The sequence below is a fragment of the Pelodiscus sinensis genome, chromosome 18, assembly GCF_049634645.1.
Source record: "Pelodiscus sinensis isolate JC-2024 chromosome 18, ASM4963464v1, whole genome shotgun sequence".
NCBI lineage: Eukaryota > Metazoa > Chordata > Testudines > Trionychidae > Pelodiscus > Pelodiscus sinensis.
Window position 1 is genome coordinate 32,851,050 of NC_134728.1, and position 18,544 is coordinate 32,869,593.

Genomic DNA, 18,544 nt, shown 5'->3' on the forward strand with positions numbered 1-18,544 from the left:
AAGAGTAGACTACATCTTATACCAGAACTTCTTGTGCATGTCAGTGAGGTACCCAATGGACAGTCAGTGCATGGCGGAGTCACCCCAGCTTGCGTTACACTGTTTGCACAGACAAGCCCAGAATGGTGTCAAACTGGGAAATCTCGATAAAATCTCTCTGTAGTGAAAGAGAAAGGGACTAAGGGTGTTGGTAAAACAAAAAGCCTTTTTTCATATTCTCCATTTTAAAATACGGTTTGTCCGTTTGCTGTATTTTTTTCAAGTTATACCCATTTTTAGTGGTGCTTATTGCTATAGACTAAGCAGGCCAAATGCTGTTCTCTGAACAACCAATGAGACGTGACTGTTCTGTGCTGAGACCATTTATTCCATTGAAATTATCACGACAGTTTGAAGAGAAGCAGCTCCTTGACTGAACTGATGCTGAAGGCGGCTGGAAATGGGCCCAGCTCCATTTCACTGATGTTGATGGTGACACAAAAATGTTTCACTTGCAGGATCATCAAACTGCCAACGCTCTGCTCTTCCGCTTCAGTGGGAAAGTTTCATTCAGCAGCAAGTTTGATTTTTATTTTTAAAAAATCTATTTCCTGCACCTTTTTATGTTAGAAAAATCATTTGATTTCATTGTTTCTGCCCAGGGCAGTAAGAGAGCCGTCGATTAGTCGACTACCCGATAAGCTTAAGCTTATCTGTAGTCGAGTCAACTACTCGCATCCCCCCCATAGCAGCGACAGCAGGGGGAGAGGAGCAGGGGAGGTTGCTCTGGCAGCAGCCCCTGTCTATGTGGAGTCCCAACTTCCCACGGGGAGCCCCACAGACAGGGGCTGCTACCGGCTGGGCAGTCCCGCATCGCACGGGACCAAACCCCGCGGCGGCTCTGCAATTTAAAAGGCAGTAGGGGTCAGGCAGCCTGCCTTCCGGCTCCTGCTGTGTTTTAAATTGCAAGGCCACAGCGGAGTTTGGTCGAAAAGGCACTGAGCTGGACTGCCTGCCCACCTGGCTCCTACTAAATTTAGGAGCCAAGTGGGTAGATAATCTGACTCAGTCCCTGCTCCCACCAGGGAGCCCGACCCCTACTGCCTTTTAAATTGCAAAGCCACAGCGGGGGTTGGTCCCGCGTGATGTGGACTGAGCAATGCTGCCTGCCCCTATCGAGTAATCAATTACTCAGTAAAAATTCTATCCACTACTCGATACTAAAATTACCTAAATTTAACATCCCTACTTCTGTCCATTCAACTCCCTTCAATTCCCAGCATGCTGAGTGGCATCCATTCATATTCACCTTTAACCCTCTTTTAAACTGCTGCTTGGCAGATCTGATAGCTTTCAGAACAGTGGGAATGAGAAAAACATTGCTGTAAACTCAACAATGTGAAGTGTGCAAATAAAATGCACTTGATATAGAACCACATTAGCAGATGCCGTGGTGGACCAGGCTCCAACGGCCCCTGCTGGAGGCTTATGGCCTTACCATACTCTGCCAAGCAAACCACAGAGAAGTCCTCCAGGAAAGATAGGGTGGCACAAAGGACCTGACCAATGAGGGCCCAGCAAGCCAATTAAAAGGAAGCTGTTGCACCAGAGCGAGGCAGTTCTCTGTGGAAGCTGGAGGCTCAGGCTTGGCTGGAGAGCTGGGTTGCAGGAGGGTGGCCACAGCAGGACATGCAGGTACTTGGCTGCGCATACGAGATGAGTGGCACCCCCATTACACCTTCCTGTCAGACATCTGGATTGCCAAATGGTTTCAGAAAAAATACTGAACAGAAAAAAAGGACCCCAAGAGTTGTTAAGAAAAAAAAAAAGAAAGAAACGTGTCGTGAGGCTTTTTGGCCCTACCAGGCTGCCGGCAGCCACCCGCCATCTTGCCTCCCTGTGTGGGGCTGGACAGCTCCTCTGCGGAACCTGGTAAGCACTAGGGTTGTCAGGCTGCCTCCGTATTGAGCCGGACAGCCAGGGATTTTTGCCTCCTGGCCGGGGGAAAAAAAACAGAAAGTCCTGGACATTTTAGGTGTCCGGTATTTTCTGAAGTTTTTTACCGTACAGGAGACAAAAGTACCAAACTGTCCGGTTCAATACCGGACACCTGGCAACCCTAGACATCTCTAGAGTCTAGAAAAGCAGCCCTTTAGTAGCTCACTTCTCCCCCCGCCTCACTAGCCAGGGATCACTGATCCCACATATTAAGACACCCCCCCTACACACGCAAGAGCTCCATCCAGTCTCCCTGCTCTTCAATGGGTGATGCTCACTAGTTCCACCTCACTGATAGGAGCTAGAACAGCTCTTCCCTGCCCTCCACAGGCAGGGAGCTGCTCCAGCCCACAGGGCCTACCACGGGCAGGGGGTGCTCTGATCAGCCAGCTGGATCAGCTCCTGTCTGTGGTGGGCCTGGCTTGGCTCCCTGCCACAGGCAGGGCATGCGCCAACCAGCTGGCTAGAGCGGCCCTTGTCTATGGCAGGGGGTGGCTCCAGCCCGGCTCCATTCTCCCCTCCCCCCGCCTATAGTTGGTTAACCGGTTAAACATAATGGTTGACGGGTTACCCAATTAAATGGGATTTTGCATCCCTAGTTTATGCATGGGGCCCTGTTTATTGCCCACCCGCTGAATTTTATGCAGAATTTGCTGACTTCTGTGTCTGTTTCCTGCCACAATCTCTGGCTGCTCTCGCTCCCTGGCATCCTAGGGATCCCAGTGGCGCTCCCAGCCCTGTTCCAAGGAGAATACAGTGGCAATAATGAAACATGCGTTAGTCACAGTGGTTTCAGTGAGGAGTGCTTTCACTCTGTCCCATACGTCCCTGAGCGCTGGGGGGCGAGCTGCAGCCAGCGCCAGCTTTCACTAGTAAGCCTTTTATACGCTCACCAACCGCACGCCAGCCTGGAGGAGTGTGTCTGTCTCCAGAGTGGGAGCCAAAATACTTCCCAGCTCCCCCCCCCCCTGGGGAGGGGCCAGTGCTGCCAGTGGGCAGAGGGTGCAGAGGGGAAGGTCCCAGGGCTACCCCTAGAACAGCTCCCTGTTGGAATGTGCGCCTGGAGGACACTGAGCATGCTCAGTAGCTCTGCTGAAGCCAGTGCCCTTTGCCCTGCTGGCTGCTTTTTACAGGTGGTTAAAAAGGGACAGAAATACCTGTCATGGATACCCAGACACAGGCTGATGAAGAAAGCCAGGAGGTGAGGGTCAATCCAGTGCCCGGTAGCAAGGAACTGTTCTCAAGTCTTGATGTTTGAGGATGCTCAGCAACTCTACAGGGTAGACACACCGCATACTGAAGCAAGAGCAAGCACACAGGATAAGTTAGCATACGGGCAGGGTTGGGCGCAGGGCAGGTGGCAGCCAGGGCGGCGTAGTAAATTACTCTATATAGTCAGGATGGGGGAGGCAGCAGTATAGGATGACCAGAGGCTGCCCTATTAAGAGCAGTTACAGACAGATACCTTGCATGTCATTGCTCCCTATAGGGCTGTGCCTACTGCTGGTAGCAAGGGCTTGGCATAGCATCTTCTCACAGCTGCACAGACCAGTAAGGGCTGTTAGTAGCACAGCTCTACAGGCTCAGTGACAGGCAGCCAGCATAGCTAGGGGTTGCACATAGCACAGACCTACAAGGAGGCAGGACAGGCAGCCAGCGAGTCTAGGGTACCGGTAGTCCTACAGATGCAAGGATAGGCAGCTGGCGTGTCTAGGGATACGGTAGCACAGACCTACAGGGTGCAGAGACAGGCAGACAGCGTGTCTAGGGGCTGCTGGCAGTGCAGCACTATAGATGCAGGGACAAGCAGCTGGGCTACGTCTACACTGGTACCCTTTTCCGGAAATGCTTAAAATGGAACAGTTTTCCGTTATAAGTATTTCCGGAAAAAGCACGTCCACATTGGCAGGATGCTTTTCCGGAAAAGCACTTTTTCCGGAAAAGCGTCCATGGCCAATGTAGATGCGCTTTTCCGGAAAAAAGCCCCGATTGTCATTTTCGCAATCGAGGCTTTTTTGTGGAAAAGACTACTGTGCTGTCTACCCTGGCCCTTTTCCGGAACAGTTTTTCCAGAAAAGGACTTTTGCCCGAACGGGAGCAGCATAGTTTTTCCAGAAAAACACTGACAATTTTACAGTAGATTGTCACTGCTTTTCCAGAAAAGCAAGCGGCCAGTGTAGATAGCTGGCAAGTTATTCCAGAAAAGCGGCTGCTGGTATTTAAGGGTACCAGCAGAACAGCCCTACTGGCAAAGGGACTGGTGGCTGGTGTGCCTAAGAGTACTGGTAACACAACCCTAAAGGCACAAGGACAGGCAGTCAGCATGTCTAGGGGTGCCAGTAGTGCAGCACTACAGCGTGCAGAGACAGTCAGCCAGCGTGTGTAGGGGCTGCTAGTGATAGTCCTACAGGGTGCAGACACAGGGCATGTCTAGGGGCTGCTGGTAGCACATCCCTACAGGGTGCAGGGACAGGCAGTGGTTCCCAATTTTATTTGGCCACAGAACCCTTTTAAACTCAAAAGAATTTTGCAGAACCCCTAATAAAAGTCTTATATAGAGAGATGAAAAATAAACCACAACTAAGTAAGGATAATAAACATGCTAATCAAAGGCATGAGATCAACACAAATGACAATTGTTTTCAATAAAATGCCTAAATATTAATTATTTTTTAAATGATAAAATGTTGCTGTGATGGAATTTTCTCACGAAACCCTGGGGATCTGCAGAACACCACTTGGGAAACACTGCGCTGAGCGTCGTTAGCACAGCCCTAGGCCAGGCACATGGAACTAGGGGTACCAGCAGCGCGGCGCGACAGGCGGCGGGACAGGCAGGGGGGCATGACAGGCGGCGGGAGGCGGAGGGACAGGCGGCGGGGCGCGACAGGCGGCGGGAGGCGGCGGGGCGCGACAGGCGGCGGGACAGGCGGCGGGGCGCGACAGGTGGAGGGAGGCGGAGGGACAGGCGGCGGGGCGGGGCGCGACAGGCGGCGGAGGGACAGGCGGCGGGGCGCGACAGGCGGCGGAGGGACAGGCGGCGGGGCGCGACGGGAGGCGGAGGGACAGGCGGCGGGGCGCGACAGGCGGCGGAGGGACAGGCGGCGGGGCGCGACAGGCGGAGGGACAGGCGGCGGGGCGCGACAGGCGGAGGGAGGCGGAGGGACAGGCGGCGGGGCGCGACAGGCGGCGGAGGGACAGGCGGCGGGGCGCGACAGGCGGCGGAGGGACAGGCGGCGGGGCGCGACGGGCGGCGGAGGGACAGGCGGCGGGGCGCGACAGGCGGCGGAGGGACAGGCGGCGGGGCGCGACAGGCGGAGGGAGGCGGAGGGACAGGCGGCGGGGCGCGACAGGCGGAGGGAGGCGGAGGGACAGGCGGCGGGGCGCGACAGGCGGAGGGACAGGCGGCGGGGCGCGACAGGCGGAGGGACAGGCGGCGGGGCGCGACAGGCGGCGGGAGGCGGAGGGACAGGCGGCGGGGCGCGACAGGCGGAGGGACAGGCGGCGGGGCACGACAGGCGGCGGGAGGCGGAGGGACAGGCGGCGGGGCGCGACAGGCGGCGGGAGGCGGAGGGACAGGCGGCGGGAGGGACAGGAGGCGGGGCGCGACAGGCGGCGGGAGGCGGAGGGACAGGCGGCGGGGCGCGACAGGCGGCGGGAGGCGGAGGGACAGGCGGCGGGAGGGACAGGAGGCGGGGCGCTACAGGCGGAGGGAGGCGGCGGGCAGCCCGGGCCGGCAGCCCCGCTCCTCAGGCCGGCGGGCGGGCGGTCGCTGCGGGCGGAGGGAGACGCGTAACGAGGCCCGGCGGTGAAGCGGTTTTGGCGCGCTGCGCGCAAGGGCTTGTGGGATTGGAGCCGCCGGGAGCCGCCATGGCCCGGGAGGAGGCCGCAGCCGCCATCGAGCGCCTCTGCCAGGAGCTCAACCTGGACGCGGCCAGCGCCGCCGGGGCGCTGCGGGACTTCCGGGCGCTGCGGGGCACGTACAGCCTGGAGGTGCGCGCCGGGGAGCGCGGGGGGCGGGGCTGGGGCGCGGGCCTGGCTCGGGTGCAGGGCCTCGCCCGCGGGGCCCGGTGCAGCCCGCACCCACAGCGGACCTCGGGGTCACCCAGCGTGACTGCCCCCCCCCCCCCCCGCGCTCAGCTATGCCCCGCCCCCGGGGCATGCCAGGCCCCACCCCCTAGGCTAAGCCCCGCCCTCTCCGCTAAGCGCCTCCCCCCCCCCCCCCGGGCCATGCCAGGCCCCCCCAGCTAAGCCCCTGGCATGAGGACTCCACACCCCCCTCCGCTTAGCTGTGCTTCGCCCCGAGCTAAGCCCCGGCATGGCAGCCCCTTGCCCCAGCCCTGCCAGCAGAGCCGGGCGGTGGAGCAGTGCAGTCAGCCCGAGACACCGAATGCAGAGCAGCCGTTCAGGGCTGCAGCCCACGTTCGATGCCTTGTTCTGGGACAAGCCTTGGAGCGGTTCAGGAGGTTTTGCACCTGAAATTCACACCCTACTTAACCCGAATTAACTTTAAAACGTCAACAGTCCTGAAGGGCTAGTGAGTCACTGTGCGTTTAAAGTCTTTTCACACTCGCTTTCCAAGTGGTACCTTTCTGGGATCCAACTGCGGCCCCTCCCAGCTCCCTTCATTTGTCATTGAGGTTTTGGGGAGCAGTTCATCCAGAGCATCTCACAACACTTTTTTGGTGGCCTCAGATTGCAGCCACCATCTCTTGCTCATAGAAACACTGACATTTTTTTCTAAAATACAGTGAAAGCTTTGTTATCCAGCACTCAGAGGAGCTGGGGGAAAATGCAGGACAATGTAGCACTTTAAAGACTAACAAGATGGTTTATTAGATGATGAGCTTTCGTGGGCCAGACCCACTTCCTCAGATCAAATAGTGGAAGAAAGTAGTCACAACCATAGATACAAATGGAGCTGGGGGTTACCTGTTAATTGAATGTGCCAAATACTCAGCTTATTGCTCCATTCCCACCCCATGCTGGCAGATCCAGCTGGAGGCAGGCTGAGGGAGAAGGAGATGCCTGCTGATGATGTCTGCCAGCAGGCAGTAGTCCTGCAACCGCCAGTTGGACTGGTGAGAGTTAGGTGTGAGCCAGCAGATGTGGCTGGGGCAATGCTGGTTAACACAATTTTCCAGTTAACAAAGTCCAGATAAGCTTTCACTGTACTTAATTAACTTTAGGAAAAACAAATATGCACATATACATGTCCAAATCACTAATTTATTTATGTAAGGTTTTTTCCCTCAGTCAATAATCAAATTAATGTACAGTTTTCTCCATTTTTCACTGGACGTAAACAGAATAGAAACAAAAATAAGATCCTTTGCATGTTTTTGTCTTTTGGTGTTTCTTTTGTTTTTTTTGTTTTAGATTTGTAAATTCTAGTAAGTCTTCTGTTCTTTTTATGTTTGTTAATATCATTTTCCACAGAATGACTCGCTTACAAGCTGGGAGGCAGTGGAAAATGATATTAAACATACAAAACCAATTTCGCAGCAGATTACTCAGGCCTAGCAGGTTGGGGGACACATTAAGCCCTGGATAGGGAGGTAGGTTGGAAGGCAGCAAGGACGAGGGGCAATTTGGTGGGGGTGAGGAGTTGGGGAGACAATGGGGGCCAGTATTGATTGGGGCATGGCAAGCCTGGAATCAATGCTGGAAGCCCAAGGTCAGAGCCAAAGCCCAGTGACCAGGGCCCAGAGCCAAATAGGTGCCAAAATAGGGGAATTTTCTCTGGCTTCCTGCTCCTACAGCATTTCTGACTCCAGAAGGGGACAGGTCTCATCCCCTGTTGGTGACCCTTGGAGATGGGCTGCTATTTCCTTCCCCCTCATATCACTACCTAGGAGCTTGTGGCCACAAGAAAAGCCCCTGGTGGCCACATGCAGCCACAGTGACAGCATTTGAGAAACACTGAATTAATCCCTTCTGAATTCACTTGTCTTCTGGAATGGTCAGTAAACACTTCTTCCCATGATGAAAAAGATATTTATATTTAAACAAACGCCTGTTTAAGAAATAGGAGGATTTGATCTGGCTCTTATTCTTTGTGGGAAAACCAAAGTGGGTATATGCGTCTGCTCTCACATGGTGCTAGGATGATCTTGATACTGAGGAAGTTGGCAAATGTCATTGTGGAGCCTTTGGCTATTATCTTTGAAAAGGCGTGGCGATCGGGAGAAATCCCGGATGACTGGAAAAAGGCAAATGTAGTGCCCATCTTCAAAAAAGGGAAGAAGGATGATCCAGGAAACTGTCAGTCTTACCTCGGTTCCTGGAAAAATCATGGAAGGGATCCTTAAGGAATCCATATTGAGGCACTTGGATGAGAGGAAAGTGATTAGGAATAGTCCGCATGGATTCACAAAGGGCAAGTCGTGCCTGACCAATCTGATTAGCTTCTATGATGAGGTAACTGGCTCGGTGGACATGGGGAAGTCAGTGGATGTTATATACCTTGACTTTAGCAAGGCTTTTGATACGGTCTCCCACAATATTCTTGCCAGCAAGTTAAGGGATTGTGGATTGGATAAATGGATGGTAAGATGGATAGAAAGATGGCTAGAAGGCCGGGCCCAGCGGGTAGTGATCAATGGCTCGATGTCAGGATGGCGGTCGGTTTCTAGCGGAGTGCCCCAAGGTTCGGTTCTAGGACCGGTTTTGTTTAATATCTTTATTAATGATCTGGATGAGGGGATGGATTGCACCCTCAGCAAGTTTGCGGATGACACTAAGCTGGGGGGAGAGGTAGATACGCTTAAGGGCAGAGATAGGGTACAGAATGACTTAGACAAATTGGAGGATTGGGCCACAAGAAATCTGATGAGGTTCAACAAGGACAAGTGTAGAGTCCTGCACTTGGGATGGATGAATCCCAAGCATAGTTACAAGCTGGGGACCAACTGGTTAAGTAGTAGTTCTGCAGAAAAGGACCTGGGGGTTACAGTGGATGAGAAGCTAGATATGAGTCAACAGTGTGCCCTTGTAGCCAAGAAGGCTAATGGCATATTAGGTTGCATTAAGAGGAGCATTGCCAGCAGATCCAGAGATGTCATCATTCCCCTTTATTCAGCTTTGGTGAGGCTGCATCTGGAGTATTGTGTCCAGTTCTGGGCCCCCCACTACAAAAAGGATGTGGACGCATTGGAGAGGGTCCAGCGGAGGGCAACCAAAATGATTCGGGGGCTGGAGCATATGACTTATGAGAGGCTGAGGGACTTGGGTCTGTTTAGTCTGCAGAAGCGAAGAGTGAGGGGGGATTTGAGAGCAGCCTTCAACTTCCTGAAAGGAGGTTCCAAAGAGGATGGAGAGAGACTGTTCTCAGTGGTGACAGATGGCAGAACAAGGAGCAATGGTCTCAAGTTGTGGTGGGAGAGGTCCAGGTTGGATATTAGGAAAAACTATTTCACTAGAAGGGTGGTGAAGCACTGGAATGGGTTACCTAGGGAAGTAGCGGAGTCTCCATCCCTAGAGGTGTTTAAGTCTCGGCTTGACAAAGCCCTGGCCGGGTTGATTTAGTTGGAATTGGTCCTGCCTAGAGCAGGGGGCTGGACTTGATGACCTTCTGAGGTCTCTTCCAGTTCTATGATTCTATGATCTTAAAGATCAGAGCAGTCGTGTCTTATTTTTTCAGTTTAAGTGTTAAAAGATGGCTGGAAGTCACAATTAGTATTTTGGGGCAGAGTTTTTATCTGTTTTTTTACCCTTTTCACCACTTATTTGTAGAGAGAACAGAAATCACATGCAAATACAGCTTACTGTAGCTTCTGGAGCAGGGAGTGGGAATTGCTAGAACATGCTAAGTACCCCCTAGATCTATCTGGCATATGATCTCTTGTTCCCTTGCATAAGTTAGAGCAGCAGCCAAGTTTGATCCAACCTAGTTTAGCGCAGAGAATCAGTAACTGATAGTTTGATGGAGCAGGAGTTATTTTGGCCATGCCTATACTACAAGCTTATATTGAGTCAAATTACATTAGCATATAGATGCAATTGTTAATACATTGCTTGTGTGTGTGCATACTTGGTTGCTTGTGCCAACAGTGCTCATACTCACCAGGAGTGCTTGTATCAATGCAGAGTGGAGTGCACTGTAAGTTGGTAATTCCACTGTATGACTCGCCTCCATCTAGTGCACTGTCTTGAGAAGTTTTGGCAATGCCTAATAGGGCTGAAAGGAGTCATGATATGATGATTGGGAGCATGGGTCCACTTTGTAGTCTGCAGCTGTCTTCATCTCCTGATGCTTATCGGTAGCCCATAATTTTTGCACCTGTATTTCAAAAGCCCACAAATCTATATGGTCCTTTTTGCTGTCATCTCTGACAGAACCATGGACACTGCATAGCTTTTCACTATTGTCATGAACATTACAAGCACAAGGTACAGAATTCTGGAGTATTTGCAGAGCTGCTTGAAAAAAACCAAGCAGTGGGGGACATGATTTTTTGGAGGACAGACCGCTGTGGGACTTCATGAGAACCAGTTCAGGGTTATTGGTGGCGTTCACAAAATAGCTGCTGATGGTGGAGTGCAGCTTCTAGCATAAGTAAATTAATTAAAAGTACAAAAGATTGGGTCCTGCTCCTTTTTTTTTTTTTTTTTTTTTTTTTTAAAGAGGACAACCCTATAATTGAAAATTTATGTGCACTCTTACCTGAGGTTCTTTCCCCTGCATTGAGCTTGCTCATACTGGACTGTGGCGAAGTCAAATACAGGCTGTCTTTGCTGTAAGTCCAAGGTACATTCCAAAAAAACTTGGACTTGTAGTGAAACAACTTAAAGTGGGGAATTTTTTTCCCACAGCTGACTTACATTTGCACAAATTTTTTTTGCACGACTTACCAGGGAATAGGAGGACTTATAATGCATCAGTTCCTACAAGCGCAAATGACTTCAGTGTGGAATGGATGAATCCCGGGATGACTCATAGTGAGGATGCCCTGTATACGTCCTGGCTCCCTGTGCAGCTGAATGCCCTGGTTCCCCCTCCCTCATCCTCCTCTTCATCCAGCACCACCTCCTTTTTGCTGTTCCTGTCAGGGGCTTGTGACTCAGGCTGCTGCCAGCATGCTGTTGGGGATGGTGGTGCAATCTTCCCTAAGGATGGCATGCAGCTCTTTGTAAAAGCAATAGGTCTGTGGCTTGGCACAAAATTGATTATTGACCCCTCTGGCCTTCTGGTATGCTGCTGCAGCTTCTTGGCACCCTTCTCCCAAATCTGAACAATCTGCTGGTAGAGGTCAGCATTTCTGTGGTTGGATCAGAGTTGTGTCTTGTGTCTCCTTGAGCCCAGGAACCCAATATATTCTGTCTGCTCTAGGCAGGAATGTGTAGATGGCATGGTTAAATAGGCAACACTCAACAGAAAGCTGCTAGGTGTGCTTGCCAAGCTAGGTAATCAGGAAACAGAATCCCCCAAATTTGCAGGGCTTTAAGGAGGAAAAGGGAGCTTTCAGTCTTTGTGACCCCTGGCAGTGGAGTTCACGATGATAACCACAGAAGTAAGTGTGGAGCATTGTTGGATGGTTGCTCAGGGACAGTTAGGGTTGACTCAACTAACACAGTGTCTGTACTCACACTGTGTTGACTGAAGAACATCACCTGTGACTTTATGTTTCTCAGGGAACTGGTGTTCCTATGTCTGCATAATAGCGTATTCACATGGAATAGGGATGAATTTAAGTGTAGATAAAAGCACAAGCAGGTTAATGTAAGCTTGTATGGACCTTATTTATAGTCTAGACCTGGCCTTTTTTGCGCAAACACTACTAGCTTTCTAAAATAGTTTCTGGTGTACTTTCTCTGGAGTCCAAGCAGTACTAGTTTAAATTCACACCTTAGGTTTAAAAAGTGTAACTTTCCCATGGAGGTGAGATTTACTGTATAAGCACCTCCATGGGAACCCCCGAAAGGGGAAGAAGAAAGCCCCTTAGGTCTGGAATGCCAGAGGTGAAGAAATCATCCTGTGTTTCTGGGATTTCTCCTTTTCCAGCCAGCAAAGACCTCTTGGAATCCAGACATCACCTCAGCAAGCTAATGCCTGCTTTGGACAGGTCTCTTGGCTTATCTTTACCAGCTATTACTTGTGGGACAGGCTAGAAGCATTGTTTGATACTCATCCTGATTTAAGCTTTGGGAAGCTTGTAGTTACTGAGTTTGAGGAGCTTGTCGAGATATAGTTTAAAGAGGGCTTTTTAAAAACTGATATTTTGACTTGCTTAATCTTTGTGTCCAAGCAATAAGATAAAGGCAAGGCTTAGACTTTAGAATGGTGATTCTTCTATTTTGAAAATATTTGCTTATGTACTTCAGAAATAACTTATAAAAGGCAGCTTTCAAAGGATTGTGTGTACTGATGTCTTCTGATAAGTCAGTGTAGAAGTTGACTCTAGGCATCTTAGTAGAAGAGGGTCTTGGAAAATCTGAAATGACTTTTACAAGTCTGGAGAGGTCATTTCAGTCGTAAGGAAACAAGGAAGAACTTCCATGTCAATGTGCCAGTAGGGGAATAAAATAGACAGGGCTGGCTTCACTGATGTTGCAGAAAAGATCATTTTTAGCTGCTTAGTGGCCAGATTGTGGTGTCATAGAGTTGTACAGTACATTTATTATCTTTAATACAGAGGAGTAGTCAGCAGAGACCTCAGGGTTCTGCAGTATGTGGTGGTTCAGTGTGAACTAGGGCAAAATTACTGGTATATTGCAGGCCTTGTAGTCTCAGTTTTTAGGGTAGCCCTCCACGCCTAGGAAGATGTGGTGTGATTTGATTTGGGCAGTTTTGATTTCTTTGCTCCAGCCAGGTTAAAAAACCAATCATCAAACCCTGAGGAAATGTTATTGTCCCAAAGGATTTTAGAGATACTTGAAGTAGAGGAAAAGCTGAGCCTGCCAATTGAGCGTTGTTGCACTAAAAAGGTTAGTTCATTGATTGTTTACTTCTGGTTTGACAGGGAGATGTGGTGCACTGGTTGGCTTGTGCTCTATATGTTGCTTGTCGTAAAAGCATAATTCCCACTGTTGGAAGTGGCCTTATGGAAGGAAACTGTGTTTCACTGACTAGGATACTACGTTCAGCCAAACTAAGGTAATCTTGGGTTTCATGTATTTACTTATTTTACTGGAGATGTAAACACCTGTGAGAAGTTACAGTGTCTTTTCCCTTATTGCTCCCCTTTTGATTGTTGGTTTACTTATATTCTAGCTGAAAACAGAATGGCACTTTCCTCATAGCTTGGAAGTAGTGCTTCACTGATATTGCATAAATATAAGATCCAGCACATTAGCCAGTTTTCACAGCTATTAAGGCCAAAAGGGACTGTTAAAATCCTCGTATCTGATTTCCTGCATGACATAGACCAAAGAAGCCATTGATTTCTCCATCTAGTTCAGTAACTTCTTTTTGAACTAGAGCTTATGTTTTAGAAAGATACTTAATTTTGATCTAAAGGCTTCAAGGGATGGAGAATTAACCACTTCCCTTGGTAAGCTCTTCTAGTGGTTAAGTACTTTCACTGTTTAAACATTTCCAGTCATCTTCTTTTCAGCTTTAATTTTGCTGACTACAGTCTCTGGCCACTGGATCATGTGTGTCTTTGTATTGATTACATAGCTCATGAATGTTGTTGCTTTCCCTGCATAGATAATTATGGACTTCAAAACAAGTCACCTTGCTTCCTTAAAATGGCTTTTTTTAGTTTTGAGGTCAGAATGCTGTATTCAAAATTGAAAGTGCTGATCGTTTTACCATGAAACTCTGATGCTTGGGTGCTTAAATATATATACCATAAATTAGTGAATATAGCCTGCGGGTTGTCCATATTTTTTCCTCCCCCCCCCCTCTCGCGGGGTATATATGTTCGTGTTTTATGCAATTTGATTTTTACTCATACTACAAGAAGACAAGATCAACATAATAAAATCAGCATCTTTTTTTCTCCACTCACGAACAGACTTTTCATTAACGGAAAATTTTCTGCCTGCTGCTCTATTTGCCATTTTCTTTTGCATATGTAACAACAGATAGTTTAAAATTGGCTGTATATGATTTGCACTTAGGCATCTTTATAACAAATACAGTCCAAGAAAATATTTTTAAACTTAAAAAGTTTTAAAACGTTGTGGTTGGTGTAGGTCTTATATACCGGTAATAGGGTAGTACTTATTGCTTTTTATAGCTCAGCGGCCTCAGCCATGGTTCATTACTGGTATAACAAGACCCAGTATTATCGGGCTGCATGACGTCGTAATCTTCAATCTTTATAGCTGGCAAGTGGCAACCACATCAAAGACCACCAGATTCTTTTATGAAGGCGGCAGAAGTCTCTGTGGGTTATGTACGTCTGCGGGTATTCTAATATATTTTTTACACACAATAGAAAAACTGCGGGTAATACATGAGTGTGTGTTATACTTGGACGTGTGTGTTATTCGCTAATTTATGGTAATAACATAAGTATTTATGTACTTCGCTGTTAATTCAACACCTGATTCTTCTATGCAGGTGTCCAGGTTAAGCACCCAGTTATGAAAATTACACTTTCCCTGCCCTTCAACTCATTTTTGTTTTTCTGACCCCACCCATGCGTACCACCTTCTTACATACTCAGCACTGGAGTCTAGCAAAGCGTGTTTATCCTTTACTGTAATTAAAGCCATTACAAAGCAATAAATGAGTCAGATTTGGTTTTCACCAAAAATCCATGTTTTTAAGAAAAGATCAAGAATTGGGAAAAAAAATCTTAAACTAGTTGACCTGTTTTATGACTGGATATTAAAATATAATCAAATGTTGCTCTTAAGTTTAATTCAGTTTTTTAGTAAAATGAAAAAATGGATGGACATGTCAGACCTGCCACAGGAATTTCGGGAGCGAATGGAGAGGCTGGAAAGAAACTTTGAAGTGTCAACTGTGATTTTTAAAAAGTTTGAGCCAATATTTTTGGATGTATTTCAAAACCCTTATGAGGAAACACCTAAACCACAAAGGAGCAGGAAACAGAGGTATATTGAGATGTTGAAATGATTTTACTGAAAACTTCTGTTTAAGCAATAGAAATGTCATGATTTACACTTTAAAAAGCTTGAAAAGTGTTGACTTGATAGATGTCACTTGACTCTGTAAGGCTCAGTTCTGCAATGAGATGCATTGTAATGGGCTCAACTCACTGCCAGGGTGCCTCCTACTGGTTACATCAGGAATTAGCTCAGTCCATGGTGTGTGCCATCTCCATCAGTGTCTCCAATTCGCTGTCTCCACCCTCTGACTCCAGACCTTTTTCACTCGCTTGGTCCACAGGATCGTTTTCCAAAGGAATTTCCATTGACTACTCGATTAGTCGATAAGGGGTGGGGTGGGGCACTCGCTATCCCCACTGCACCTCTGCCTTTGAAATGTAGCAAGAGCCCCGGGGGGGGGGGCAATGAGGCAGGGGTGGAACAGGGATTCACGCGGTAGAACAGGGTCCTCTTCACGTGGTCCCTGTTTGTCCCAGGTTCCCCGCACTGTCTCTCCCTTTGAAATGTAGCAAGAGCCCCATAGAGCTCTTGCTACATTTCAGAGAGGCACAGCAGTTGGACCGGCACAAGAGGGGACTGCCTCAGTCACTGTTCGTGCCGTTTCCCTGCTGCACCTCTACTTCCCAAGCCCTTCCCCCCCCACTCCCGCCCATAGAGATGGTTCTGGGGGACCTGGCTTTTAAGCCAGCTCCTCCCAGCACCGACTCCTGCTCCCCCCCCCCCTTACTGCTTCTCTCTGATAGAGGCAGCAAGGGAGGGGACCAACTAGTCAAGTCACTACTTGACTATCCAATAAGCATATGCTTATCAGATAGTTGACTAATTGCTTACATCTCTGATCAGCAGTCCTCAGTCCTTACACCCCTTGAGTGGCCAACTGCAGCCCCAAAAATCTATCCCCTTGCTTCGGGGGCAATCTGTAGTCTGTAACACTCTGTGGAGGCTAGGTGAGATGTAAGGGAAAGGGGGACCCGTACACTCTGGTTGCATCCATCTCCTGCCCCCCACTGCCCTTGACTGATTCCATTCCCTGGGCCACTTCTCTGTAATGCGTGTATCTTCTCTGCCCTTGCATCAAGGGCCACAGCTTGCTGAGGTATTAAGGTGGAGCCTTTCTCCAGTCCCCTTGAACCTGCCCAGCTCTTCTCTTTCCAAGGAATTTCTGGTATCTCTTCCGTCCCCCTCCCCCCCAACTAGGACCCAACTCCTTTTCCTTTGCTGGCCAAGGTGAGAGTGAGCTCTCATCCACTCTGCTCCTTTTATAGGGCCCAGCCTGGCCCTCATTGGCCATCACTAGCTGTGACCTGATTGGTTGAGTTTACACAGGCTCCTACCTGCCAGCTTTTAACACTTGGTCGCACACGTACCCTGTGGAGTTTCATTGATGTCAGTGAGGCTATGCATGAGTGCCTGGTCATCTGCATGCATTTGATTGCAAGATATCAGGACTTCAACCAAAACTGAGCTAGTGTCTCAGGGTGGGTGAGCATTAAGCAGGCACTGTGATGCAGAAGATGCTATCCTTCAGATGAAACCTAAATCTTAAGTTCTGATTACTTGTGTTCAACAAAAAACCCATAGCACTTCCTTCAAGAGTAGGGGCATTGGCTAGGGATGTGAAGATTTAACCTGTGTACTCTGGCATCCCATGGATCCTGGATGAGCTCGGACCCCCCAAGAACAGAGGCAGTAGTACAGGGTGGTAGCCAGTCTCTCTGCATAGGCTGGCTCCCCCTGCCACCCCATACTACAGCCTTTATATAAGAGGCAGTAGCGCAAGGTGGTAGGTGGCTTCCCTGTGTGGTCTTCATTAAAAACTTGGACCATCAGTCAATATAATTAAAATTCTTTTAGTTTTCTCACTGTGGACCAATTCCAGAAGATTTGTGACATCAGCGTCATGGTGGATGTTAGAGTATCATACTAGAACAGGAGCTCATGAAGTTGAGGAAGATCTTAAAGAAGAATTCAGATGACACTGTGGGGTTGCAGAATGCTCTCTTGTGCCAGATTAGCGAGATATGGATAAGGGAGGCATTTATCACATACCTTGTATAGTTTTGACTTTCATCAATTTGCATTTCAATTTCAAAGAAAATTGTCAAAGTAGTTCTGACCATATTTTTTGCATGAGGAAATAATGGAACTCTAGCCATAAAACAAAGAAAAGCCCCATATTATGGGACAGGCGTCTTACTTTCTCTCTTTTTTTTTTCTTTGGTAGAAGGAAGTGTACTGTCAAAGAACTGTTCAACTTCTGTTGGACACTATTTGTTTACACCAAGGGTAAGCTGTTTTCATTAGCTCTCTGCCTTGTATACATTTTGAGTGATTAATTTTGTGGTTTTTATTTGATGTGCTATTTTCTGTTTATTCAAGGTAATTTCCGTATGATTGGAGATGACTTAGTAAATTCCTATCATTTGCTTCTGTGTTGTTTGGACCTGATTTTTGCAAATGCCCTTTTGTACCCAGATAGGAAAGAGTTGCTAAACCCATCATTCAAAGGTATGTTAGTACTTGCATTAGAGAGGCATTTTTTCTTTTGTTCTTTCTGAAATAGAATTGATCATAACTGACCTTCTTTTTTCCAGCTTTACCCGCAGACGCTCACACTTCTGAAGTCAAGGCCTCTGAAGAACCTTCTTGCATCATTGCCACACTTTGTGAACTACATGATGGACTCGCATTGGAAGCCAAAGGAATAAAGGAACACTACTTCAAACCGTACATTTCCAAACTCTTCGACAGGAAGGTGCTTACTAATTACTGAGCACTTTGCAATGGTAGAATAGAACTGGGTGACTAGGCAACAAAATGGCAGCATAGTGGCAGACGAAATTCATTGTTAATAAATTCAAAGTATTGCACATTGGAAAACAATCCCAATTATACATATAAAATAAGGGAGACTACATTTTTTTATTTTTTACTAACAGAATGTTGGGAAACAGTAAGAAAGGGATAGAAAATAAAACAGAACGTATCCTATTGTCTCTCAAACCCATGGTATTTCCACATCTTGAATACTGTGTGCGGATATGGTCACTTCATCTAAAAAAAATTATATTGGAATTGGAAAAGGTTCAGAAAAGGGCAATAAAAGTGATTAGGGGTATGAAATTGCTTCCACGTGAGGAGAGCTTAATAAGACTGGACTTTTCAGCTTGAAAGAGAGTAGGGGTGTAATAGTGTAGTCGATTAACGGATAAGCAAAAGCTTATAAGCTAATGCTATAGACTACACACATTCCCCTCCTCCCTGCCCACCAGTAAATTGTTTAGCAAGCTGGTCAGCAGCCTGGCTCAGTTCTAGCTCATGCCAGGTGTGTGACCTACCCCACTGTGGCTCTGCATTTAAAGCAGCGGTTCCCAACCTTTTCCAACTGGGGACCCATTTTGACAATTCAGGAAGACTTGGTGGCCCAAGGCAATACAAAAATGAGGGAAGGAGGGAAGGCAGAGCCACTTGGTGAGACACTTGGTGACCTTTTTGAAATGTACTGGCGACCCATATTTGGGTCCCAACCCATAGGCTGGAA

At 48.4% G+C, this 18,544-nt stretch overlaps 1 protein-coding gene across 3 annotated transcripts in view; it reads left to right on the forward strand.

Moving 5' to 3' along the window:
- Nucleotides 1-5,729: 5,729 nt before the first annotated feature.
- The window catches only part of RBL1 (RB transcriptional corepressor like 1), a 63,604-nt gene continuing 50,789 nt past the window's right edge, over nucleotides 5,730-18,544 (forward strand). Inside the window, exons 1-6 of one of the 3 annotated variants that reach the window (XR_012896578.1) lie at nucleotides 5,730-5,970; nucleotides 12,939-13,072; nucleotides 14,788-14,988; nucleotides 17,228-17,289; nucleotides 17,383-17,511; nucleotides 17,598-17,758. Coding sequence is in view for 2 of the 3 variants with exons in the window: in XM_075901475.1 (XP_075757590.1) it covers nucleotides 5,848-5,970; nucleotides 12,939-13,072; nucleotides 14,788-14,988; nucleotides 17,228-17,289; nucleotides 17,383-17,511; nucleotides 17,598-17,758 (810 nt within the window). In the remaining variant the exon portion in view is untranslated. Of the gene's footprint in view, nucleotides 5,971-12,936; nucleotides 13,073-14,787; nucleotides 14,989-17,227; nucleotides 17,290-17,382; nucleotides 17,512-17,597; nucleotides 17,759-18,544 lie in introns of those variants that run through there. The other 2 variants (XM_075901475.1, XM_075901476.1) reach the window with 2 other exon arrangements.